Source organism: Papaver somniferum, chromosome 2, assembly GCF_003573695.1.
Source record: "Papaver somniferum cultivar HN1 chromosome 2, ASM357369v1, whole genome shotgun sequence".
In the NCBI taxonomy this organism is placed as follows: domain Eukaryota; kingdom Viridiplantae; phylum Streptophyta; class Magnoliopsida; order Ranunculales; family Papaveraceae; genus Papaver; species Papaver somniferum.
This window is the reverse complement of record NC_039359.1, coordinates 213,010,645-213,038,273: the sequence shown is the minus strand read 5'-3', so window position 1 is coordinate 213,038,273 and position 27,629 is coordinate 213,010,645. Positions and strand designations below refer to the sequence as shown.

The 27,629-nt window shown below is 35.9% G+C and overlaps 1 protein-coding gene across 1 annotated transcript; it reads right to left on the bottom strand.

The window, feature by feature from the left end:
* Positions 1-756: 756 nt before the first annotated feature.
* LOC113352790 (amino-acid permease BAT1 homolog) lies at positions 757-3,114 on the bottom strand. The gene is made up of 8 exons (XM_026596564.1): positions 2,987-3,114; positions 2,637-2,897; positions 2,515-2,533; positions 2,221-2,440; positions 1,931-2,112; positions 1,498-1,787; positions 1,232-1,361; positions 757-1,119 (listed from the first exon to the last, which is right to left on the bottom strand). Exons 2-8 carry the CDS (start codon positions 2,795-2,797, stop codon positions 757-759), a joined length of 1,365 nt encoding a protein of 454 aa, XP_026452349.1. The 5' UTR covers positions 2,798-2,897; positions 2,987-3,114.
* Between the last annotated feature and the right edge of the window lie 24,515 nt (positions 3,115-27,629).

The following is a 27,629-nucleotide window of genomic DNA, read 5'->3' as shown; positions in this document are numbered from 1 at the left end:
TTTTCACCCCATTTTGGAACCCCTATAATATTTGGTGTGGGTATATAAATTGGTCAGAACCCCTAATTGTTTTTTGGGCCCCCAATTAAGCCAGGCTAATTTGGATGGTGTGTCAAAACGTTTTAATCCAGTGGATCGAAATGTTATCATCTTTATAAGTGGCCGCAACTGTTTGCATTACGACATTGCAACCAGCAGAACATCTGAAGTTATTCAACATTGCAATCCACTTCTCGTAACACTAAAGCCAACAATAATTCCTACATTACCATCTCACCTTGAAGATATGATTCGTCACTAATCTCTCCATTATTTTGCTGGTCTAATATTACCTAGATATAGATTGTTGAAAGCTCCAAATTTTCATGACTGCTAATGGGGTATCCGTGTACCGGAGAGGATACTGGAGACGGTACCTTCCAAGGATACTGGTACCCGCATTAGCAGTGTTGCCAATTCTTTATCTTGAATTTATAAACTCTGGTCGTCCTGACCCATGAGAGTCAAGACTAGGTAGTCCAGATTCCGAGCCATGACCGTATGTTCGTGCAGTATATGACATGCGTAGTATGCATAATCATTCACACAAATTCAAATTTAGTACGTTCACATGTTTAGGATTTTTGTCATAGTGAGGCTACAACTATTGTAGTCGGAGTAGTATTTTTTGAGTAAGCATTGATCACATTGCCATCAAATTTTTTATTCAATTACTGACTGGAGAATTGCACATTGATACATGGAGCACAGACGATCTCAGTTGGTTCTCATAGTAGTGTCTATGTTGGTAATTGGGCCTTTGAACCAATGCCGAGCATCTAATACCCACCAAGAAACCACTAAGACGAGCAAACCACCAATTGCGGCAGGAGTATAGTTGAATGTATCCCTCGTAATAGGATATGCAACCGGTAACGAGAACAGAACAGTCATTGTAGCAACCCAGATAACCGCAACCCAACCTACAACCATCCCGTAACGTCCCAAGTGAAAGGGTCCTCGAGTGAATGTTTCGTGTCCCAAGGTAATCCTATAGAAGATGGGAATTGCATACGATATGTTGATTCCAACTGTTGCTATCGACACCATAGACTGAAATGCCACCAAGCTCAACAATGACTGCAAAATTATGAAGAAAAGGAAACCTGGGTCACTAGAAATATATATATATATACATAACACAATAGTCAGTATCCATGTCTGATTTAGTGCGAGAAATTAGATAACATACCGTTAATGCCATGACAAATGATATGGCAACAGAGAGCCAAACTGCATTAATAGGAACTTCATTTTTATTCAATTTATGCCAGACAGATGAACATGGCATTGCTCCATCTCTTGAGAATGCATATACCATTCTGACATTTGTCAAACAGAAGAAATCAAAAGTAGATACTATTACAAGGCTGAGACAGAAACCCGAATACGGAAAGGCATTGTAAGTCAGTTAAATGGGAATATAATGGCGCGCGCATCTATGAGGTTAATTTTTACCTTGAGTTGTTAGTGATTGTACCCATACCACAGAAAAATATTGCGAAAGCAGCAACTCCGATACAAATGATACCACCAACTCCGCTTCCATATCTACTCTTGAAAGCTTCGTAAAACAATTGCGCAACTGCATAACCACCAGCATCATTGTTGGGGTTGAGAAGGTGTGGAATGTCTGTGACTGCGAAAGTGATACCAAGTAGATAGCCCCATCCAACAATGAAGGATACTACAATTGCACTAATTATTCCTCTTGGAGCATTTATATCTCCATTCTTGGTTTCCTCTACCTTGAAAAATAACAAACAAAAAAAAAATATAGAAAGAAAGTCAAGTCATTGGCCACCTCTTGGCGCCATTGATACAAGGCGCATAACTCTTTCTAGGTACAAAGTCCAGAATTTACACACTTAATTTATATAATAAAATTTACCAAATGAACAGATGCATCATAGCCAGCAAGGGTATAATTGCTCATCAGTAGCCCAAGAACAAATATGTATGTTTTGCTCTGAATTCCAACCCCATTATCAGTGTTGAAATGAGTTGAGATATACTCAATACTAGCCCGTTCAGGAGCAACAATTGGAATCAGAATCATAAGAAGAAAAACACCTACAAGAATTCCATTGGGGATTTTTAGTTAAGCCATATACAGGAAAGCTCGGTCTGTTTTGCTTTTTCTCTTACTTGTATGTTGGATAGAAGAGAATAAGAAGTTACCAACGATATTCCAAGCAGCTGCAACATTTCCCAGTATTGATAAGAATCTGACGGGGAGGGTGTTTTTGACGCCATGGACGAACAAAATCCCTCCATATATACAAATCAATACGTACTTAGAAGCTAAATACCCACCACCATTCTTTCCACCTGTGCTAAGTAAAATTATTGTTTGAACTATTTGAGCCAGCGAGAAATCCACGCTTGTCGTATTAGCCCACTGCATAACAATATATTGATTAGAATTATAAAAAACATATATATGAAATTTGTTTTTTTGGGTCCTGAGCTTACCTGGCCGACCATGTTAAACCTGCGCCGGCCGGCATGAAAAAAGAGAGTTAATAAGGAGTGCGAGAACAATAATTTGGGAAGTTAATTCAGTTTTTTCGTCGAATTTGCAAAGTAGAGAGTACCAGCAAGTCAACCAAGAAGCAAAGGGTGCCCAGCTAGGGCCGGCGAGCTTGGCACTCCAGTAATACAGACCACCAGAGGTAGGGTAGGATGAGCAAATCTCAGCCATGCTTAAACCAACAAACATTGTGAAGAAACCTGCTACAAGCCAGCCATATATCATGCTGATTGGACCACCGTATTGTAGGCCCTGACTGTAAAGGGTAGTAATCCCTTGAAGCACTGATATTGTAACGAAACATAATGCAAAGTTGGATATCACCCTGCACCCATAATTCTCCAAAACAACTCATATTAAACAGTATCATTTGGAATGTTTTAAAAGGAAGAAGAATTGGTAGAATGGACTTACGAAAGACTGCGATCCAATTCCTGGTAGTATCCAAGCTGTTGCAAGCGTGATTTCCCTGTATCTATTGTAAAATTACTCTCATCCTGAGCTATAACAGCTTTAGTTGGAAATACTCGATCCAAATGTTCCAAAACCATGTTCCTCGATCTTTCCTCTATCTCTTTTTTTCTTTTGCATTCATCTCTGGTTATTTGGTTCTCATATATATACATAGCTTGTATTATACGTATGTATGTATGTTAATATTAATACAAGTTACTTCTCCCCATCTCTCTTCTATTATTATAGTTTAAATACAAGCAAGGGTGCACAATAACATCCTGATATTTCTAATTTCTAATGTTAAGTATTTAGTACCTGAAAGTTTTAGTTTGGTCATATTTAGATGGTTTCAAGTTAGTTTGGTCCACCACGTGATATGTAGTTGTATAATGTTCTTTTTTTTAATCTCTTTATTCTTTATTTTTTCTCTACTACTTTTTTTTAAAATTTTTAATTAATTTTCATTTGTAAGTTTTAAAAATCTTTCGAAATATAGGTCGAAAATTAATAAATTTTATATATTCGGGAAAATCTCGACGAGATATACGCGACGAGTACCCATTATATTTATGTTTCGAAACTTTAATTTTTTTTCTAGATAATGGTAGTTCATATCAAAGAATGAATACTCTTTTAAAGCATATTAGTCCATTCTGATTCTTATAGGTGTTCATATTGTAAAAAAAACTCACAATGGTAGTTCATATTGTATAATGAACTCGTGATAGACGTTTATATAGTAGAATGACTCACAATAATATTTCGTAATGCATGAATGATATCATTTTATAAAATTAACTCGCAACGATAGTTAATTATGATAGTTTATATTATAGAATGAACCCATAATAGATGTATGTTCATCGTGGTAGTTCATATTGTAAAACGAACTCGTAAATGGTAGTTCATATTGTGAATGAACTCTTAATGTATTTCAAATGGTAGAATGAACTCGTAATAATAGTTAATTTTGCTAGTTAATTTTGTAGTATGAACTCGTATGGTAGTTCACTTTGTAGAATAAACTAGCTAGTAATGTAATTCATTCAAGTAGTTCATTTTGTATAATGAACTCGTATGGTGATTTTATTTTATAGTTGATTTTTGTCTAAAGGATAACGTAAAAATTAAAAGCTTCGAAATATACCAACAATCGTACTCGTTAGAAAGGTCTCATGGAAAGCTTTCCGAATATAAAATTTATTATTTTTTGACTTATTGTTGAGAAGATATTCGTTTTAAGTTTTTTTTTCCGAACGAAGAGAGAGAAAAATAGATAAATGGTATTTCTGATACTATTTCAAAATTGATGACACCATCGATGACAAGGATGACAAATACTGTCCACGCGCATGACGCTATTGATGACATCAACCACATTGTTGATATTTATTTTATGACCAAATGATAATTTTTTGGACCAAACTAAATTATATGAAAAACAGACCTTAGAATAATTGGACCAAGCCAATTAATAGGACCAAGCTAGCACTCTTATTCTAATTATAGGACTCATAGATAGTTTCTACTATATATTCAACGTATATTCCCGGTTAGATTTTGCAAAAATCATAAGTGAGGAGATTGCTCCCAGTTGAGTAGAATATTCTAGATTTATTGATGGGGATGTTATTTCCAATTTTTCATTGTACATTAAACCTGTAAGACGGGTCATGTTGTTCTAGCACGACACATGAAGAAGCGTGTTGTGTGTTATGATGCGTGGTATCAGGAATTAAGAGGTGATGTGCCGTGATGCACGAAGCAAAACTGTCATTCGTACATATATGCCAGATATTTGTGAGGAAGCTTTTGCAGAACAGAAGTCTCTTATTTTCATTCGTACAAACTGAAACAAAACTCAGATAAGCTACGCATAGCATGCCAAACGGGCATAACACAAGAATAGCCATGTCGTGCTGGCATACTAGCTTTATGTTCATTAATACCATATTTTTCGGATATGTATATACCAAATAATTTAATGAAATTTCAAGATAGTTATAATAATCTCAATTAAATTATTTAAAATTTCCTATAAATATAATACATTTATTATATATTTTTATAAGATATTATTTATGGAATTTTTTTATTTTATTTTATTATATTTTATAAACTAATATCTGGACAAAGAGTATTACATTAACTAGTTGGAAGCCTAAGAAGCTAAGCTCCAACAACGCACTACTACATGAATTGAACAGGTTGCCGTGCTAACCTACCAGCGAGCCTCATGGGTAACCTATCCAAGGGAGCCGAATTAAATTGGCCAAAATTTGCTAGAATAGAGAATTTTGCGAAATTGCATCAAATATGGTGCATGATGTCGTGCTTTATGAGTGATGTGCATTACTTTAAACATGTTAGGACGTGCTTACCTGTGCCACCATATTGTATTACGATGTATGCTATGCTATGTTGTTCTTTCACAAAATTGGTTAAAAATATCAAAATCAACAATTCCTGGGTGAAAAGGACATTTAGATTTTGATACTGTTTAAATGGACAAAAATGTAAAAATAGCAAGGATGTAAACAGTTTCATCCTACCCATTTTCAAATATTTTTTTTATTTTTAATTTTGATGCATGCTTGTTATTTTTTAAGTTTAAGTCAGGATGAATCCAGTTTCATCCTTATTGTTCTTTTGGTGTCCATTTCACTTATACTAATTTTTACTCGTCCATTTGAACCGTGTTTTAAAAATATTTGGATAAATGACTCATTTTCCGTTGTTCTCTGTACTTGCTCGTGCCACATGCCGATTAATCTGGCACAGTTTATCTAGCACAATAAATCACAGGAAATTATAATATTGTACCAAACCGCATATTGCACCGTGTTGTGCCCTACTCTTAACATGCCAGCACAATCCATTTTACAACTCTAGTAGCCGCTTTAGTGTCATACTTGCATTTAGAAGTTTATAAACGTAACAAGCTTGTTCTTCTTAAAAAAAAAAAAAATTGTTATTGGCCAACTTATTTTTGTCATACCATTAGATTTTTGTTATTGGGAAAGCCAATATAGGCAGGGAGAAAGCTGACTCTGGTCATCTAAAGTTGACTTGAAGTCCTCAGGGGTAGAAATAGAGAAACGAAGCAAGTCATCCTTGTTTAATTGGCTCTTTATCTACCTTCAGTCCACCATGGTAATTGGTAAAGTATCAGACCGGACATCCAGTTAAAAAAGAATGTATTTCCACCGAACACTTTCGAAAATAAGTTTTTGTTCCTCGATCTATTTTAGTGTACGATGGTCTTAACTTACATAATATTGTGTAATCATGTTCAAGGATGGCCCACCATTTATTACCATAGTAAATCCGAGAATCAGGGGCGAATTCAAGGGTTGACTAACCGTTGCTCTAGCTCCTAAAATCTGCAAAACCATAAAACAAACCTTAGTTTCATTGTAAATTTTACATTTAGTCCACCTATTTTCAAAATTTAGCTCACCTAGTGCACAGATTTTATATAAAGTTTTGTTTTAATCCGCCTCATATTGAATATCTGGCTCCGCCACTGTCGAGAATACTCTGGAATGATATTCCACCGCCAATTGATCAAGGATAAGGATTACCGAAAGTGAAAACTACAGGGAGACCCATTTTTCCAGCATTTTCCACTGAGAAACCCACAGGCGCAAAACTTCATGCGCGCCCCCATTTTCACCAACAAAATTATTCTAAAACCCATAATTTAAAAAAAATCGTTTTTCTCTTTTATAAAGGAAAAACTACTTCTCAATTCGTTTTCTTCTTCTTCAGAACTGTAAATCTTCATCAAAAAAACACCTGAAGATGATGTTAATGGTTTTTTGTGTTTGAGTCTGGGTTGTTTTTGGGGTTGCTTTGACAGTTTGGTATCACCGTTTCTTCCTGGTGGTGGGGATGGACGGTGGCGGCTTATTGTTTGAGAATCAGATGTGAATTTGGGTAAGAAAATCAGATGTGAATTTGGGTAAAATCAGGATAGAAGAATCCAAATGTCAGTAAAATCAGGATCATGATTTGGGTTTTTCTATTTTGAAATTAGGATTCTTCAATTTTGGGAAGAACATGATGAATTTTTTTTTTTTTGCACGGGATTTTGGGTTTTTCAATTTTGTGGTTAGGAGGAAAATACTTTGGGTTCTTTTTAGAGAATTTTCAATTTATGCAGATCTTCCTTCCCATCTCTAAAACACACTCTCAGTTTTCTTCTGCAAGTTTTGAACTCCATGGATGTATTTGAAAAATAGTTAATTGTGTTTCATACGTGTTGTTGTTGAAAGATTATTCACTAGAATTCTTAGGGAGAGCAGCAATATGTCTTTGACTTGCATTAGCTTTGAAATCAATCATCGGTATTCAACTTGGAGATGTTATGACGGGGAACATCGGTGTCAAAAATCACCAATCATGTGTGATCCGGTAACCTCAACTCCCTATAGCTGTTTCCCTATTGAGTTGAGTTGAGTTGTTTTTTCTGTTGATGCTTGAATTGCAAAAGAACAATGAGTGGAAATCGAGGTTTTCCACTGTTGAATAGTGCTGGTCATGGTTGAAGACAAAATATGGGGAGAGATTGGTGTTTAATGGTGAGGTTAAGCTGCAAGTTAGCTGAAGAGATGGTGATGATATAGCAGAAAACTATGAATAGAAGTGATGAAATAGATGTATGATAAGGTTTTTACAGGGACTAACCGGCCGGAAATCGGCCTGGAAATGTCGGAGAAACAGAGGAGACTCTATCGTATTTTTTACTCCGACGAGCAATTCATTACCGGTGATCAACTGATTTAGGTGAGCCAATATCAAGTCATGCAAACAGCGTGTTTGTAAAAATGCCTAAATCACTAACTTTTCTCAAATGGTACAAAAGACGCTGCCAAGGAATGATAAATTCAATTTTCATTTCGTAAGTGTTTTCCTTGTTGTAGTGGCTGCATAATCTGTTATACATCTATAAAAGTTTTTGAATAATTTGTTATGCAGTTGTGAAAATGGATGCATAATCTGTTATGCATATACAAAAATTAATGCATAACTTGTTATGTAGTCCAGAAAACGATTACATAACACGTTAAGCATCAACTTTTATGTCACTATTGAAACCAACAAAAACAAAAACTGCAAACTTTTCATGCACCTACAATAATATCTGCATAACATGTTATGCACTCGCGAAAATGGATGCATAACCTTTTATACATCCGAAAATATGGCTGCATAAAGCATTATGCATCGAGAAAATTGATGCACAATTTTTTATGCATCGAGAAAATAGATGCATAATGCATTATGCGTCAATTTTTTTATGTACGCACTAATACAATGGCTACATAACTTATTATAGAAGCATAACTTTGTTATGCAGATGCATAATTTGTCATGCAGTGGAGAAAATGGTTGCATAATTCGTTATGCGTCTGCATAATGCGTTATGCATCCTTTTTGGTGGCTGCATAATGATTATGTATCAAGTTTTCAAAAAATTTGCCTAAAACGATGATCACCTCCGATTTTTTCATGAAAAGCAAAAATATGATATTGTTGTTTGTACTCGTTGCATAGCTCTCTTTAAAACATTTTCAACGATATAAAATTTGTAAATTTCCAAGGCGCGGATTTTTAGATATGTTATGTCCAAGTTGCGTTGCCAATTATACCCCTGATGCATAACCTGTCATGCAGATGTATAATCCGTCATGCAGACATTTTTAATAATTTCATATAATTATGGGTGTCACGGAAATAATTATGGGTATCACGGTACCCAAAATTAATTGTGGGCTTGACAATAAAAATATTTTTTCTTTGAATCTCCCCTAATTTTCCCTTACCGAAACATGCTTAGACCTTAAGCTTTTCAACATTTCAGAAACACGTGTAACTTATCCTATTTTACTAACTCAAAGATTATGGCTATAAATAGCCATTCGTGTACTCACTTGTTTATGTAAGAAAAGCACATAATAAATAAAGTCTTACATTAGCATTTTTAGTGTATGCTGTAGCTAGCTACTTAATCAGAACAATATACGTCCCACTTCTAGTCTATGCGTTAGTGATAACATCGATCAATTAATAGCTCGGTTTTATTAAAGAATTCCAACACATAATTCTATTTTAATGGATGTTTGGTTTTATTTTATTTGGTCAGCTGGTAGACTTCTTTCGTATGATTCAAATTTACCAATACAAAGGATACAAGGAAAGAATAATCAATATATAATTTATTCTTTAGCAGAGTTCCGAGTTTTCAGTTAGGGTTAGAATTATATAACATTTATGTTTTTTATATTCCCTCCGTTTCAAAAAGAAAGTCCGCTTTGACTTTGATAAAATATCAAGGAGACCATAATACGTTACTTGACTACCCTTAACTATTTATCTATTTTATGTTAATAAAAATGCAAGTATTAAAAACTGCCTAAAATTGTTAAGAGGATTGTAAATAGCAAATAAAAAAAGAAAATTAAAAGATATGGAATTTATGGAGTATAAACTCTTTAAAGAATTTAATTCTTGGAGTCAAATATATTGTCTTTTAAAAGAAATGAAGGATATATTTGTTTCCTTCATTGTACAAATTTATTTGATATTTTAGATTAGGTCCCATTAATAAGCATTTATGAAAATAAAAAAATTGAAGGCTATAATAGAGAGTTCATTGAAAAAATACGTCTAAAAACAGAAGCTGGACACAACTTTGAAACTGACGAAAATGGAATAGAGGACGGTCTTTTTGAAACAGAGGAGTATAAGATTTGGATATGATTATCTATATGGAGCTTTACGAGATCTAGACCTAGACCTAGAGGGATGGTGAAATGATATATAACTCCTATGATTAATCATCAACCAAGCTTAATGATTTTATTTTATATAAGCCGCCCATATGATCATCCTTATGCACATCAGTTCCAAATATTTTGTCAAGATGGTTGCTTGTTTAATCTTTTTTTGCAAAGAAAGGATCATTCTTCAATGGCGATAAGAAATTAGGGTCATTAGTTCTTTTTTTTTTTTCTTTCGGACTATTAAATATTGAATCCTCCACATGAGATAGAGAGATGATGATCACAAGACATCCAGTTCCGTTTTAAATTTTTTTTATATCACTGAGCGATACTATAACATGTCGAAGAGGATTTTAGTTTTTTTTTATGTTTCCACCCATGTTCACCAAAAATCAGTTTTCTTGACCAAATATCAGCTTTCCCCAATCTATATTGGCTTCCTAATAACATAAGAAAAGAAAAAATTGGTCAAATGGCCAGAAAACAGTAAAATATGGATGTGGTGGACGGCTAAACTATTACATTGGGTCAAATGGACCGTGTCTACGGTATTCTAAAATAGACACTTATACCCCTAACCTAGGAAGTATCGACCTCTATCGTGTTCTTTCTTGGCGATCGGAACAGAGCATTAACATCAACCAACTCCACCATTATCTTCCTCCACCAACGACACAGTAACTACCACCACCACTACAATCAGCAAATTCATTTTAAATCGACACCACCCCCACTGACTTTACCATCATCCACAATAAAAAAAAATTAACACCCTAATTTCATAAAGATTTCTCAATTACATAGAAACTAACTAGGGTTTTTTCTTCCATTAATTTTTCTATCTAGATGAGGTTTGAAGTAATAACATGAGTTATATGTGCTGGTGAGCTTATGTGAAATTTGTGTGTAAGTCTGTGCAAAGAGCACGTGCGAGCCGTAAGAGTGATTGAGAGAAGTCGAGTATATAAACTTGTTGTCCCTGTAATTCAGATTCATTCTTACTTTTATATCAATTTATTGATCAAATCGTCTTCAGTATAAATGTAGATTGAGGGGTATCGATCCTTTCCGCTGCTAAATCTTAAATTCTTTACCAATTTCTTCTACTGTTGTTGTTCTTCGTCATCTTCAATTAGGGTTTATGAAGATCGATTTCAAGATTCAAGGAGTATGTATGGAGAGTTGCTACTGGTGATTTTTTAGTGCGAATTAGGGTTTGATCCTGATGCTTTACTACTACGTCTTCAAACAGAATCAAGCATAATTCTCAGATTTGAAATTCGGTTTAAATCACTTGAGCTCTTAGGAATATAGGTTTGCAATTTCGTTTTCGTTGAAACTTGATTCTTCTACCTCAACTGCTTAAATTGAATCAACGTTGGTAATTTCTAATCTCATCTTTTGCTTACTTCAGATTTGATTTTATGTGTCCGATTTCTACATCACTATCTCAACAACATTCAATTTTGTCTTCAGTCAAATCCTACTAGTATTGATTCCTGGATCTATTCGATCTGAGCATGCCTATTTCTACTACAAAAGTAAGTTAGGAAGAAGCTTAATTTTGTACCATTGGATAGTGGAGAAGAATTCTTCTTAAATTCAGTAGAATATTGGGGTACGTGTGCGTGTTGATTGTTTTCTGCCCTACTGTGTGCTTAATCTTGCTTCGGTTAGCTCCTCCTCTCAATGTTACTTTGATACAGTCCTCACAGTGGTGGTATGTGAGTGAGTTGGTTTGTGTGTGTAATGATGAAACTGAAGATGATGCTTTGGGATTGAATTTGGTGATGGTAATGGTATACAGATTGGAGTTCTCTTTGATGAGTCTACATTCAATTCTGATGTAGCCTGGTTTAGTTATCTTTTACTTTCATGTTTGTTCTTTTGTTTCGTGGAATAAGACAAGGTTCAGTTGAGATCATGCTGTGAATAAACGAATGAAATAAGTGGAGAAATGGAATTCTTTTGATGCTTGTTGTTGGCTTGACTAATTGAGTATCACAGCTGAGAATGGTGATTGGAGTTGTGTTTTTCAATGATGGATCAGTTGGCAGGTGCTTCTATTGAGATTCTTTTATGTGAGGCTTTTTCATGAGATGTGTATGCTGCCATATTCCTTTACTGCTCATGTTCCTGGCATGCTATGATGTTCTCTACTGCAAAGCTTGTAATGCATATGGTTGTTACAATTGTTCAATCTATGCACCTGGTTACATTAACTACAGGATACGCTAACTACTGCTACAACATCAAGTGCAACTTCTTTTTCACCTTCTATATTACTTCTTAGTTGGGATATGTACTACTGGCTCTATTTGTGCTAGCTGATCCAATGATGCTAATGCTGCTCAACATAAGCTATATCTTCAGTTGGCTTTTTCTCTGTGTATGGTACATCTTTCCGTTATTTCTTTCTGCTGGATATGCTGCTAAGCCTGCACCGAATGCAAGTCTAGTCTCCAACACCAATTTCCCCTCACACCTCTAGTGCAGTCATGTTATTCAGACTTCAACAACCTGCAACTGTTGATTCTTCATGCTATTTAATTACTACAACAACTTCTGCGAGTGTGTGTATTGTTCAGTTATGCATCCAGTGTAGTGTTTTGCATAAATGTCGGCGACAGATAGTTTTCTTACATGTGCAAGCTCCACAACCTACTTATTCTGTTGCCTACCCACTCATGTGAAATGGTTTGTTTTGCTTCTGCTGGTGTTTGTCATATCTTCTACATCTGTTGCTACTGGTTATTAATTCAATGCTTCACTATATACTCCATACACTAGACCTGAACATACAACATCACATACTTCATGCTACAACAGTTCTGCACCAAATTGTCCTATTTGTATGCTCCTGCATCACCCCCTTCTCATGCTACAACCGTTTTAACACTCCATCAACTTTTCCAGACTAGTTGTTTAATGTGTACCATGAGTTGTATATGCTGGTGAGCTTATGTGAAACAATCTCAAGTTGTCTTTTTACAGACTACTTAGGTTGAGGGAGGGTAATAACATGAGTTATATGTGCTGGTGAGCTTATGTGAAATGTGTGTGTGAGTCTGTGCAAAGAGCACGTGCGAGCTGTAAGAGTGATTGAGAGAAGTCGAGTATATAAACTCGTTGTCCCTGTAATTTAGATTCATTCTTCCTTTATATCAATTTATTGATCAAATCGCCTTCAGTAGAAATGTATATTCGTACGAATCTAACATGAAGATATCTTGGTAATCCTAGAACCCATTAGTTTATGAACCTTTATTTTTCTTTTTAATGCACCCGTGTGCATCATGATTTATAAAATAAATCAAATAAAAAGTATAAGTATAAAAAACCCATTTTTATTTGATTTTGTCTAATTTTGTTTCATTTGAAGTTAGGGTTTACAACACTAATTTTTCCTTTTGTTGAAATATATACATAATAGTTTATTTTGTTGAATTAGTTTACATCTTGGTCTATAATCTGATGCAATTGCGTAGATATATGAATCTTGTTTACATTTTGTTGAATTTGTATATATTTGGATTTGTTTTCATCTAACCGTAAAACCTGATGCACCTGGTTTCATCATGTGTATTTGTTGGATGAAAATAGTTTCATCGTGTGTATTCGTTGTATGTTTGTACATGTCAAATATGCAGAACATGTCATATACACACATTGTATTACTTCGGATAACACTAATATGGTTGCGTTGGAATATTTCATCTAGATTCGTGGAGTTAGGATGGTTAGAGATTTGTGGTACAGTAGTTTGTTTAGTGTAAATTGGAATGTTAATTCGAGATATGATATTCGGTAGGAAAAATGACATTTTGGGTTTGCAGAGTAAAAACTTCTAGGTATAATGGAGAGGATGAAAATCCAGGTTTAATCTATTGTATATATATTGTTTCAACAGGTTTTATTTTGTGGATTTTATTGTTTCAGTAGATTTAAACTTGGATGAAACCAGTTTCATCCAGGTTTAATCTTTGATATACATGATTTATCCAAGTTTATACTAGGATGAAACTGGTTTTATCCAAGTTTAATCTGCAATGTAGATGGTTTCATCTAGGTTTATCTTAACATTAAACTAGTTTCTTTCATGTTGAATATGTGATCAATGGTCATTATGAATTTAACTACGATTTGAATTATTATAGAAGGAAAAAGTGAGAAGAATACTGGATTAAGAACAAAGAATACCCGTGATGTAAAGGCGGTGGGCTTCATATGGGTTTATATACCCGCATCCTTAAAATATTAAAGGATCTAGAGTGACTGCAGTGAGTATTTTGTAAATGGAACCGGAACACTACCATTTAACCATGTCGATTAATTCTAGCCTCAATTCGTAAAGCGCATCACTCATGCCAGCTGTATTGGGTCACTCTGGGAACAGAAATGTTACTTAGATGATTGTACAAATGATTGTTGTCTTTGGAAGTGCTTAAAGTCAAACCTATGATGCATTCTTTCGTTGGTTTAAATTGTAAAATTCAACTAAATTTGTCCAATCTGCGATGCTTTTGGTCAACAAATATCAGATGCCAAGCATCCACTTTGATCCATAAGACATCCCGTTGGACCTGTTTAATACTCACATGATATGTATTTGTAATTTTGTACGTGGGGTTATCCAACATGGTCTTTTAGCTTACAAACAACTTAGCTTGAAGGATACTTTAGGTAAACTACTTTTTTTTTTTCTGGGAAGGTTACCCAAAATGATTAATAGAAAAGTATTTTTTTAACCTCGCTAGATTGGGGTATACCCAAACTAATTGGGGTATACCCAATAAGACAAAATCTGATCATTATGAAGTAAAACCAAGCCACATCTTAACCTTATATTTTATAAATGGCTAAAATGCCCCCACAGTGATTAACACTAATTTAATTAAAATGATTAGATTAGTTAAATTAGTTAGATTAGTTAGTTAATTTATAAGTTGGGTTTTAGAAATAACTTAGAGAGAGAAGTAGAATGAAGTAGTAGAGGAAGTTTTGGTTGGGGGGGGGGTTAGGGTTTTTGAGAAATTTGTGATATGAGTGATTCAAATCCTGATTTTGAAGTGGGGGACTCTTCCAACTTTCCTCCTACAGATGAGTACTTGTATGATGATCTACTAGACCATGATCAAATGGATTACATGCATGACCCTCACTTTTATTTTCCTCAAACTCATGATGGGTATGGAAGTGATGAATATCTTAAGCCAAACGTAGAATCCAATGACCAATAAGAAGAAAATGGAGCTACAAGTAATCAGGTAGAAAACATACATGGTGAAGATTATGATTTTTCCATGCAAATGATGGATTTTGGTTTTGGTTTTGTTTTTTCACTTTTGCTGCACAGGGTCGGCAGGGTCGACTCTTGTCGATCATGCCGACCAAACACGCCGGCGTGGTTTGTATTTCAACAACGTGCCGATTTTTCATGAGCAGTGTTTGTGTCGGCAGGGTATAAAATTTACACCATGTCGACTTTCAGTTTTACAACACAGGAGTCGTTACTTGAAAATGCTTAAGACGACATTTTCAAGTGTTTGAACCTTGTCGACTCTAGTCTGGTCGTCACTGTTAAATTTTTCTTACGTGCCGGCTGTTTTGTAGTCGGCAGAGTTTTATATGTCGACCTTGCCGACCTTGGTAATACATATCAACTAACTTTTAATGTTTTGTAGATTGTTGCATTGATACCGATGATGGATCAACCTCAAGCTCAGAAAATTAGGGGTCCTGATACTTCCGCACATTACGCTAATGATTTGGAGTGGGAGGATAAAAATGACGCGGTCAAATGGATTATTGAGAAAGAAAAAGAGAATATGTGCATTTTAGTGAAAAACACCCAACAAAAATCTACGCGGTTTGAAATGGTATGCGAGTGTTATGGGTCGCCGGACGAAAGTCACAAGAGAAAGGGTTATGTGTATGATAAGAAGACGACTAGGGTGTACAAGACAAAGTCAAAGAAGTGTGGATGCCCATTCAAGATTATTTTTTGGAGGAACAAAGAAACCGACAACGTGTGGAGAATGAGTAGAGTTGATGTTGGTTTGCATAACCATAAATATCCGGAAACTCTTGTTGGGCATTGTCAAGTTTCCAAGTTGAAACCGCACGAGTTCGAACAAGTAAGAACAAGTTGGGGAATTAAACCAAGCAAGATCCTTAGTAAGTTCAAGAGGAACGACCCGGATAATCTTTCTTCATTGTCGACAATTTATGCGGCCAAGGCAACTGTTAAAATAATTGAATGGGATGGAAGAAAGGTGATGGAAGAATCACAATGGTTAATACACAAATACAAATACACGGTGAGATACCATGAGTCATCGGAGGGGAAGGTGGATCGTATTTTTCTTGCGCATCCCGATATGATTCAATTGGCGAGTTTCTTTTACCAAGTTTTTTTCATGGATTGTACTTATAAGACGAATATGTACAACATGCCTTTGTTGAACATTGTTGGACAAACCTCGGATAACCAATCGTTCACGGTGGCATGGTTTTTTATGGATCGTGAGAAGGATGATAGCTATATTTGGGCTTTCGAAACTTTGAAGCTTCTCTACCACGAAGACGAGACTCCCGGGGTTATAGTCACCGACAATGAGCAAGCAATAATGAACGTCGTGAGGATAGTCTTTCCCAATGCACAAAATTTCCTTTGCACTTGGAATATACAATGCAATCTTAGAAAGAAATGTAGAATTCATATCTAAAAACCGAAGGAAAAGTAAGGAACTAAACGTGAAAAAGAGGAAGATGAACGTCTTAGCAACGTAACTAAAGAGGAGCGAGAGAAGGAGAAAGAGAAAGCAGACGAAGAATGGAAAGAAGGTGAGATCAAGTTCGGGTTATTCATGAAAGCGTGGGATAAGGTGGTTTGTTCGATGAGTGTTGCAAGATATGAGATAAACTTGAAGGAGTTCAAGGAAGATTGGGGGACTAATTACCCCAAAGTAGTGGAATATTGCAAGAAACAATGGTTGAGGCCACACAAAGAGAGGTTTGTTTATGCTTTTACTTACTACTATAAACATTTCAAACTTGAATTCACAAGTATGGTAGAGAAAGATCACGGGAGACTAAAAGGTCTACTTTTCACAAGTCAAAATGGGATTGTGACGGTCCAACATGCTATCCACGAGTACACTAATAATGATATCAACAAGATAAAAAAGCAATTCCAAGAAAGTATCTTCCGGAAGTTGAGGGAGTTTAAGGAGGATAATTGTATGATTGTTGGTATACATTGCAACGTCTCGCATTGGGAAATACGTTTTATGATGAAACATCTCGCTTTGTTTAAAAAGTATAAAAAGTATGACGACCCGAGCACTCCTTGTAAGTGTAGGATAATGAAGGCTATCGGACTTCCATGTCGTCATATGCTTGGTAGGTATAAAACTCCCATTCCTCTTGATGATATCGATCTTTATTGGAAGCAATTATCTTTCAAACCAGCTCCAAGAGAAGATCCCGTGAAGAGTTTGGCGACATGGAACTTTGAAGAATAATCCTTGAAAAGTACCCCAAGTTGAATAGATTGGACAAACAAACTATGAAGCACAAGTTGATGCCGATTGTTTACCCTTTTATGTAAGAACTTCAAGAACCGGAGAAACAAGATCCTAACGGTAGACCACCTACCACAAAGACGAGGGCGGAAGAAATGGAACAAATTAAAGAGTATTTGAGTAAAAAATGCGATCAATCCTAAAGGGAACAAATTAAAGAGTATTTGAGTACGAACTGCGATCAATCCTAAAGGGAACAAATTAAAGAGCATTTGAGTACAAAGTGCGATCCATCCGGACATGTTTATACCGAGGCGCAATACAAGGAGGTGTCGGCTAAAAAGAAAAGAGGTCGTCTGCGGAAAGAAACAATTACACCAACGGTTTCAAACTTGAATCAAAATAACACTCCACTTATTGAGAGTCAAGCAAGTGTGGAATTTTTTGGAAAGAAAAGGGGTCGGCCAAGGAAGGAATCAACTACACCAACGGTCTCAAATTTGAATCCAAATGGCACTCTACCTCTTGAGAGTCAAGAAAGCCAAGGAGATGTTGCAAAGAAAATAGGTCTTCCAAGGAAGGTAGTACAAATGGTGTTGCAAGAGTATCGCGTACAACTCCCTCCAATTATTCAAGAGTTCGTTATTGGTACCGACGATGTCCCAAAAGATGAAAATTGTGGGTTTCACGTTGTCTCGCAACAATTGGAACACCTAATGTGGAGCGGTTTAGGAGAATCTCACCCAATGCCAATACACAAGAAAGAAGATGGTCGTCCGACTAGAAAACGACAATGAGTTTCATATCTCAATGATGCTAGAAGGTTCCATGAAGGACAAAGAAGCAACTTTTAAAGATTTTCTAACTAGTGTTAAAGGCCCGGAGGGAAATGCACCGGTAAAATGGGAGCATTGAATGAGAATGCCAGAGTGTGGCCATCTATTGGCGGATATGTGGAATTGCGTAGTACATTTATTTAGTAAGGGACTATCTATAGCACTTGCACCGAAACATGCGGTTTGCGTGGAGAAACTCAAGCATAGAAGAATTGTCATGGCTTTGGTGGATAAAAATCATTTTATTGGTCTACAACTTAACAATGAATGTCCATTACCTCCTCTTTGTAGGTTAAGTTTTTGGGATAAGTTCACAAACAACAAGAGCAAGGAATGGATGAAACTTTATGAGGACAACATGGACCTTTGGAATGTTTTAGATGAGTTTAGGGAATGTCCCATGGATTTGACTAAAGGAGGTTTAATAGATTTGAATCAACTCCCTCCAATAGATTTGAGTGATGATTGATTATGGTAGGAACTAAAGAATCTTTTTGGAGTACTTTTGTAATCGCGTTCGTGTTTTGTGTAATGTACTTTGGCACTAAAAATGAATAAAATGGATGTGGTTTTTTTTGTGTATAATCCTTTGGTCGGCATTGTATTTTTCACACGACCGTGCCGGCCCTCCCAGGTTCGGCATGTTATTAATTCGTCAAGCTGTCGGCTGCACTGCATGAAAGCACAGGAAAATAGGCCTGGGATTGTCGGCAAGGTTTTCCCTCTTACAGTGCCGACTGTCCCAGGGTCGGCAAGGTCTTGGTTTCGTCAGGTTGCCGACTTTTATCTGGTCGGCATGGTTTTTGAAGATAAAAATGCCGACCAAAACAGATAAAAAAAACTTGTTTCTAGATGTTCTCATGCATTAAGTCTGCAGGGTTTATAAGGATAACCCTGCCAACTGTACATTCGCCGGAAGGTTTTATGAAGATAACCATGCCGATCAAAATAGAAAAAAACTTGTTTCTCGATGTTCTCATACATTATAGTCGGCAAGGTGTATTAGGAGAAACCTTCCGACCATATATTCACCGACATGGTTTGTAAAATCTTAAGTGCCGACTGTGAAGCATCGACACGCTTTTAATTTAGTACAATGCCGAATTTACATCCAATACAAACCTTAATTAAATCATACAAACGTTAAAAACTTAACCCTAACACATTTTGGACATAGATAATATCTTTTTCCGGTACACAATTTCTTAGGAGAGGTAATTAGCTTCATCTTAACGTCGCAACATGGATCTGTGCATGGTAGAAGGTTGATTTTAGCAACTTCATCTTCATACGGAGCTAGGCGCTCATCCATCCAATAGAAAAACCCACAACAAGTGTATTTTGAAGCATACGGCTGATATACATCTCCTATTGCAGCTTTCATGAGAAATAAGAATCCATTACAACCTTCATTAGTGCATTTGCTTCCTTCAAAGGGACAATCGTTTGCAAAATGACCACTTAGTGTACAAAGACTTCAAATATTTGGTTGTGTTGCACTTGAAACTTCCATTCTTTATGCAAGGTTGAAGACGAAGTTAAGAATCCTTTTATAATAACAACACACCTAATCTTGATTTTGAAATTTCTAGCCGTTGAGCATTCAACGGGTTGTACTTTGTACCTAAAAAGTACAACTAACATATAAGTCGGCAAGGTCGAGATTTAAAACCATGCCGACCACCACTCCCTGACAGCATTGTGGCATATAAAGCCTAGTATGGTCGGCAGGTTAGAGTTTACACACCATGCGGACTCAGTAAACACATGAAAATTTGTTTAAAACTGCACAAAAAAGAATAAGTTCTAAAGAAACTGAAACTGAAAATAAACATAAGTTTAACAAGTCTAAAACCATAATCTAAGAGTTCAAAACGTAATGTAATAGTTCAAACCACAAACCAAGTTTTGGTAGAGCAAGTAAAACATAATAAAATTTAAAAATTTCATTGATCCTTCTTGTTGTTGTTATCTTCCTCCACATCACTAGCTTTTTCACCATCACTAGCTTTTTCAGCAGCATCAGCTTTTGCTTTTCCCTTATATGGACCTATATAATCACCGTCCTCATTGTAATAGGGGTTCACTCCAGAAAAGTCACATGCCCTGAAAAAAGTCCTTGGATCAACCTCCTCCTCTTCCTCTTCTGATGATGTGCATTCTTGATAGTTGAGGGGATTGCTAGGACTATCCATAAATCTTAAAAATTCTTCAGGATCTTCCTTACCCATCAGAAGTAACTTTCTTACAGCGCAATTCTTTTGAGTTTCATCTTTAGGATCTTCTAAATTGGGATAAATTGCGTCAATAAATTGTAAGAACTCTTCTGCATTGTTAACAAGACCAGGGGTATCTTCTATTTTTTCCTCTGGGAACCTAAACAATACAAAAATAAGAGATATGAAAATTATAAACATTGAAACATGGTTCTGGTAATACAGCCGACAGGGTCTAGAATCTAAACAATGCCGACCAAATAATGGTCGGAGGGGTTGTAATCATCAACCACACCGACAAATAGAAAGTCGGCATGGTCTTATGCAAGAAAGATGGCGACACTTAACTAATGAAAATCAAGTTTCTGTGACCTAAAGTCGGCATGGTACAAGTTTAAGACAATGCCGACTAGATTTAAGTCGACATGGTTTGTTAATATACCCTGCCGGCCCTGGTTATTGTCTAACAATCGCCATGGATGCTATGAAAAGTCGGCAGGTTATTCATTATAATACGATGCCGGCGCTTACAGAACAAACATCAGTCGGTATGGTTTTAAATTATCGACCTTGCCGACCAAAAACCCTGAAAATTATAATGTTCGGTTTCTAATCTAATATAACAATCATATAACACATAAGAATAATGGGTTGAGTTTAGAAATCACTTACAGTCTTCTTTTCACTAGTGGAGGGTTTCTTTCAACATTCTCAGGGATTGGATTTTTCGGGTTTGCTAGTTTCAACTTTTTCCTTACCTTTTCCCTCTGATTTGGATCTTCTCATGTTACCTGTTGAATCTCTCTTGCTACTGGATCGAACCATTTTTGGTAGAATATCAAAATTGAAAATTTTGGTTGATTTTTGGTTGATGGAATAAGATGAAGGAGAAGAGGATGGGGATTAGAGAAGATAAATTAGAAGAAGATTAAATGTTTTTTAGTTTTTAAGTTTAGGGTTTATTTTTAGATTAATTTGTGCAGGGTACTAAAGTAACTTCATCCTGTTTTGACCTCCCCTTAGTAAGGCACATGTCCATTTAAATTTGGGTACCCCAATCTCGCCAGGTTTTTTAATTCCCATCCATTTTAAGAATATCAAACTTTACATGTCTTTTTCATCCAAAAATTATTGACGCTCCTAATATTTTGTCAAGTACTCAAATTAAAAACGTACCCCTTCTAAATCCCCATAATTGCCTTATCTTTTTGAGAAAAAGTAGGAAGTTAAGACAAAGGGTCTTGTTAACTTGTATCCTCATATACATGTTAAAGGAGTCATTAATAGCTTATCCTTTATCTTGGAATTTGATAAATTTCATTGGAGCTGTAGTTATCTTGGAATAAGATTTACATGTTTGTATCCGGTAATAAGTTAACATAAATCTTCTCTATTTATCCATAAAGCTCTAACTAGGGTTCATATAGTTTGTTATTAATAATTATCTCAAAAATTCTATAATAAAGTTAGAAAAACAAGATAAAAGCTAGCTATTAATGGCTCCTTAACATGTATATGGGATAAAAGTTACCAAGACCCTTGGTGGATAGTGGACGAAGCAGAGATTATTAGAACGAACAAGTTAAAATAATATATAATGAGAAAATCACATAACAACGATTTACCAACAATAATTAAGCACTGGTGATGAAACCTGACATGGATTCCAATACTACTCTTACAGTATTATTAAAAATGAAAGGATAATGGCTATCAATCATTAATAATATCATTGGGAGAACAATGGAGCTAAGCGTGGTATTCTATCCCTAATTTCCTCGTTATTCTAAGAGGGTGTGATGTCCAAACACCAATTCACTCAGTGTAAGCAATTTAGTATACAAATGTATGTTGAAGTGTGGGTAGCATATTCCTTTTTTGTTTTCGATACAAAAGAACGGCTCCATGTTTTTTTATTTTTTATTTTTTTTTATTTTTGTAAGGAAAGGAAAAAAATGTTTTTTTTTCTTTTGTTAATTTTATTTTGGAATACATTAATCAAAAGGATTCTTGTCGGACAAGAAAAGAGAGTTTAAAATAGATATCAAAGTGCCAAGGAGATGCAAGGTACAACAGAAACAAAACACCAAGTTATCCACGACGACAATGTCGTCGGACAGTTGAAAAAATAACAGACACCAAAGCAAAAACTAAAAAGCACTCAATTACTAGATGCGATTACATGTGGTAAATTTCTTCCTTCCTTTTAAACACCAAGTCTTCAAAGTATAGACCTCTAAATTCTCATCAATTGGTATTACATAACTTCTGGCTAATAGCAATAGATTCCTTGTCGAAAACCAGTTCTTATCTTTCCTATAAGTTTTGTCCGATCAAAAAAAAAAAAAAAAAAAATTGGGTTTCCTAGTATAGGATGCCTCAACATATGCTAGTGACCCCAACTAACCCACAATAGATTTCGAATGTTTTAATAATAAATTTCTGGGTTCAGCAAATCTTACTTGAAAAGTGCAAATAACCTTGTTCAGCTGAGGGTGGTTGTAGATCTCCACTTTTTTTTTGGATCTCCACTTAATTAAGCCCCCAGCTACATGAATATTAAAGCTTCTTTCTCTTTTGAGTGGCAGGGACCAGCCTGTGTTTGGTGGCTTTCAAAAAGATGATAATAGGGATCCGATCCTCCTGGTCATCCGATTACAACCAGGATTGATCCCTACATTCTTCAAAGGTCATCTATACCTTCTTCAAAGGTCATCAATACCACAAATAATTTGTCATCACGTAGATCCGGCCCCCAAAAGAAATTTCGGGTTATTTTGGCTTTTGTTTTGTTTACGAAGAAATTGAAATGCTTCACAATGTTCATATTTTTCTCCATAACTACATTATATCATTAAAATTTCCGTTTCGCATAAAAATGATGGAATTACTACGGAGAAAAAAGTTTCAGTTAACAAAGGAGTCGGAATATAAGATCAATAAGCAGAACAAGTATGTCTTAGTCCTTCCTTAGACTGTGTGTGACGGTGACCACTGTGGACTATGGTTAGAATTATTATTATTTTTATTTTATTTTTTAAGTATAAAATTCATTAAACTACTATAGGGGCATTACAAGAGGGTATTTGATACCCTAAGATTCGAATCCAGATGGATCAGAATGCCGAGAAATAACAATAACATGATAATGAAGCAAAAGACAAGTATTAATATCCAGATTAGAATTGCAGCTGGGTAGATGTAGCCGATGGGGTGGATCTGGATGAAGTTGTCAAGGGTCCATAGACCTTCGACGAGTACTTTTTACAAGAAAAGTTGTACGTTTGATGGACATAATTACTGAGTCCATAAGAATTTTGTTGTTGGTGATGTTGGTTGCTGCAATTGATCCGAGATATGTTTACCTCCCTGATTTCCGGCTTTACCCATAACTTCAATTCTTTAGTGGTGAATGGAAACAAAACAAAACAAAACCAAAGGGTAAACACTTACCGTACCATTAAAATTAACGCACCACATCAATAAGCTCCACAGTTAATTCTAATTTCATTTTCATACAGTAGATTTTTGGTTGAAGTGCATACCTACTTAGGAAAGAAAAGCACCTACGCTAAAAAATGGAACTAAAAACCATTATCAGTGTAAAATACAGTTCCTCGAATTCCTTTTGCACTATCTTTTATTGCAGAAGCAGCTTCGAAACAATCAAAGTAACGGATTCCTTGCTTTTTTGAGTTCACCTACAAAAGTGCTTTAAAAAAAAAAGCGAAAACTCTAGGGTTTCACGTGGTGTAGCTCCGGTTTTTTCTCCCCCTCTTTTCTCTTTGCGTTTTTTAGGTTTCTTTTGATTTTGCGCTCTAATGGCGCAAAATCAAGACAATAATCCGCCAGTTTTTGGCAATCGTTATGATAATCAATCAAAAATGATATGGAATCAATCAAGATCGAAAAGTATCTATATCCCTAGGAATAACCCCGCAAACCCTAATGTTATGAACCCTAATTCATCCGAGTTTGGGAGGCAGCATGAAGAATCAAACCCTAACGCGTTTAGGAATCAGATGGAGAACGGCAATCATGACGCGTCTAGGATTGAAGACGGCAATCATGGCGCGTTTAGGAAACCACATGAAGATGGAAATCATGGCGTGCATATGGAAGGATCTTATGCGGCTATATTAAGGAGGAGAACTCATGTTTTATCACGAATTGATGCTGAAACTCTCTCCCATCCTCCAATTCGTTCTACAACTAATAATGATGTTTTGATTAAGATCCCACGCGAGACTCATGCAAGGATTAAGGCTGTGTGGAGATTTAGTTTGGTTGGTCGTTTGTTTTTTTTCAAAACCCTAAAATTTGAAGATGTGAAAAGAGAATTATTGAATCAATGGAAGCTATCTGGTTCGGTTCAATTTATTCCATGGAAGAAGGGATACTTTGTTATTAAGATAGACAATGAAGATGATCGAAAACGTGTAAGCTATGATGGTCCATGGAAGATTAAATCTGCAACCGGATTTCAACAGCTTAAAATTCATCCATGGACGCCTATGTTTGATCCTGGGAAAGATAAGATTACTAGAGCTGCAGTTTGGGTTCGTTTCACGGCTTTGCCGGTGGAGTTTTGGGATGAAGAGACGATTTTTAGGATGGCAAGAGGGCTTGGTAAGCCGGTTTCGGTTGAGCCGCGTACTTTGCGCCATGAATATGGTTACTTTGCTGCAGCTTTGATTGACATAGATTTTTCTCAACCTTTGGGAAGGATTTTAATTGATGGTGAAGAGAATGACGAAATTTTTGTTCAAGATTATGAAATTTTAAACAGGCCAAGATTTTGCGATTATTGTAAATTTATCGGCCATAAAAATCTGATTGTAGAACAAAAAAGTTTGATGATTTGAAAGACAAGGCTGATGTAGAAACTGACCCTGAGATTAAAAAAGCAATTGAAGCTGATATGGATGATCTTAAGAATTTCTGGCAAAAAGAACGAATTCCTAAAGGTAAGAAGAATTTGTCGTCCGATGCTCTGATCTTGGAAAAGGACCAATCTAAACCTGGTGATGATCCCATATCTTTGAAGAAGAAACATTCAATTCTTGAGATGGCCACTGGTAAACGTACAATCTTTCCTGAGAACAGTGATAGTTCTGGTGGTCCATTAGAAGATGATGGTAAAGAATTGGAGGTGCATAATGATGATGAAGCTTTGTCTATGCCGCATAATGTTGATTCTTCGCTAGCTGAAGCTCACAATGAGAGTGTTGTACAGTCCGTGCAGCTCATGGAAGGCCTATCTAATCAATGCGGAGATGATGCAAACGATGGTGGTGAAGTTTCACCTGGGTTACATAAGGAAGATGCGGAATCTGTCCGCAATGACGATGCGGAATTGGTTTTTCGGAGTGTTGGTGCAGCACTTGCGGAGATTGTGCATGATAATTTAAAAAAGGAAGATGATATCAATCTGGAGATGCAAGAGATGGATTCTTATAGGAATTATGAGGCCATGAAAGAGACAGCTAGGAAACGTGAGGCTGATGCCGAAGTTGCCAAAAACAAGGTTAGAGAATTTGAGGAAGAAGGTTTTAGATTTGCATCATTCTCCGGTTAATACTCCAATTACTATGGATGCTCATGAGGAAGCTAGTTTTAGTGAGGCCACTAAGACTTCAAGAAGATCTACACCAGCTAAATCTTTAGAGAACTTAACGCTTTCTAATAGGTTTGAAACTAAGACCGAAGAAATTGATAAGGTGGTTATTGAGACTGATGACGTAATTCACTACAACAAAACACACGTCTAGTGATAAAATTTTATGTGACCAATAAAATTTTGTCTACAAATCTAGTGTTTAGGGATGAATATTTTTTTGGTCGTCGTATATATTTTTTTCGCGACAAACGGTAAATTTAGTCTTTAAAGTTGTCATTGAAAATTTTTGTGACCAAATATGGTGACCAATCCTGTCTCCGTCTCTAAATTTTTTTTTGTGACCTAATATAGTGACCAATCCTGTCTCCGCCTCTAAATATTTCTTTGTGACAAATTATTTCAGTCACGAAATTGATTTCTAGCGATAAAGAAAAATTATAGTCTCCAAACATATTATTGCTAACTATCCAAGACTTTTGTCCCTAAATATATCTTACACTGACAAAATTAGTTTGTTGCCGAAATGAATGCCCGTCAAATAAAAGATTTTGCCGTTAGAACTATTAGTATCTAAAAAATTGTTGTCGCAAATGGATTGTTTTCTACCGACGGAAAAAAAATTGTCTCCGAAAACACTATTGGTGACACCATGTAGCTTTTGTCCTTATATCTGTTTATGCAGACAAAAATTGATTCGTCATCTAAATGAATGCGAAGCAAATCTGAAATTTTGCCGTTAAAACTTTGTAGTGGCAGGACAAATTATGGTCACAAAATCCAAATATTCGGTGACTGCTTGTGATTTAGTCTGCTCGGAGGAATTGATGTGGTGTTGTTGCTTGAGTATGACTAGGATAGTTTTTGCAAGGACACTCCTCACAGGCATCACGTGAACCTCAATCACCAGAAGCTCCACCTAGATCTCAAACAATGGACATGAACCTCAAGAACAACCCAATATCCCTCATATTATACTAATATCAATAGGGGAATATCATTCTGTGAGTATAAATCTATAAGAAGGGAGATTAAAACCAGAAACAAGAGACAGGACAGCAGCTGCATCACCCAAACAGGCAAAGTTCATCATCCTTAAAGGTTTCCTTGTGTCACTAAGAGGTGAATAACAGTCCACAGTTGAACTTGCACACCAACTATCCTCATTGAATCCACCAAATAAGAATATTGGCTTATTATTGCAAGGAACCCCTCCATGGAAATATAACAAAAACAATATAAAGGAACTAATTATACACATCTTGGATTAGTATTCACTTCTGGAACTGGTCAGAATAAAAACGGCGGAAATCTAGAAAAAATAAACTAAAGTAAAATCTCAGAGAACCAGCTAAATGCTTAATGCAATTGTGCTGACAAAATCTCGGTAATCATCACAAGCTTGAGCCACCTCCCATCATCTTCTTTCACCTCTTTTCCTCTTCAACTCAAAGATAATTTTGGTACATTTGTTGAAATCAGTCTCAGCATTCCACAGACTTCTGTTCTCCTTACTTTTTTCGGCGGATGACTTTGAACTCTTGACTAAATGAAAAAGAAGACGTGCAGAGCAAGGCCAGATGATAAGGTTATTGAATTTTTCTAAGTTCCCGTTTAC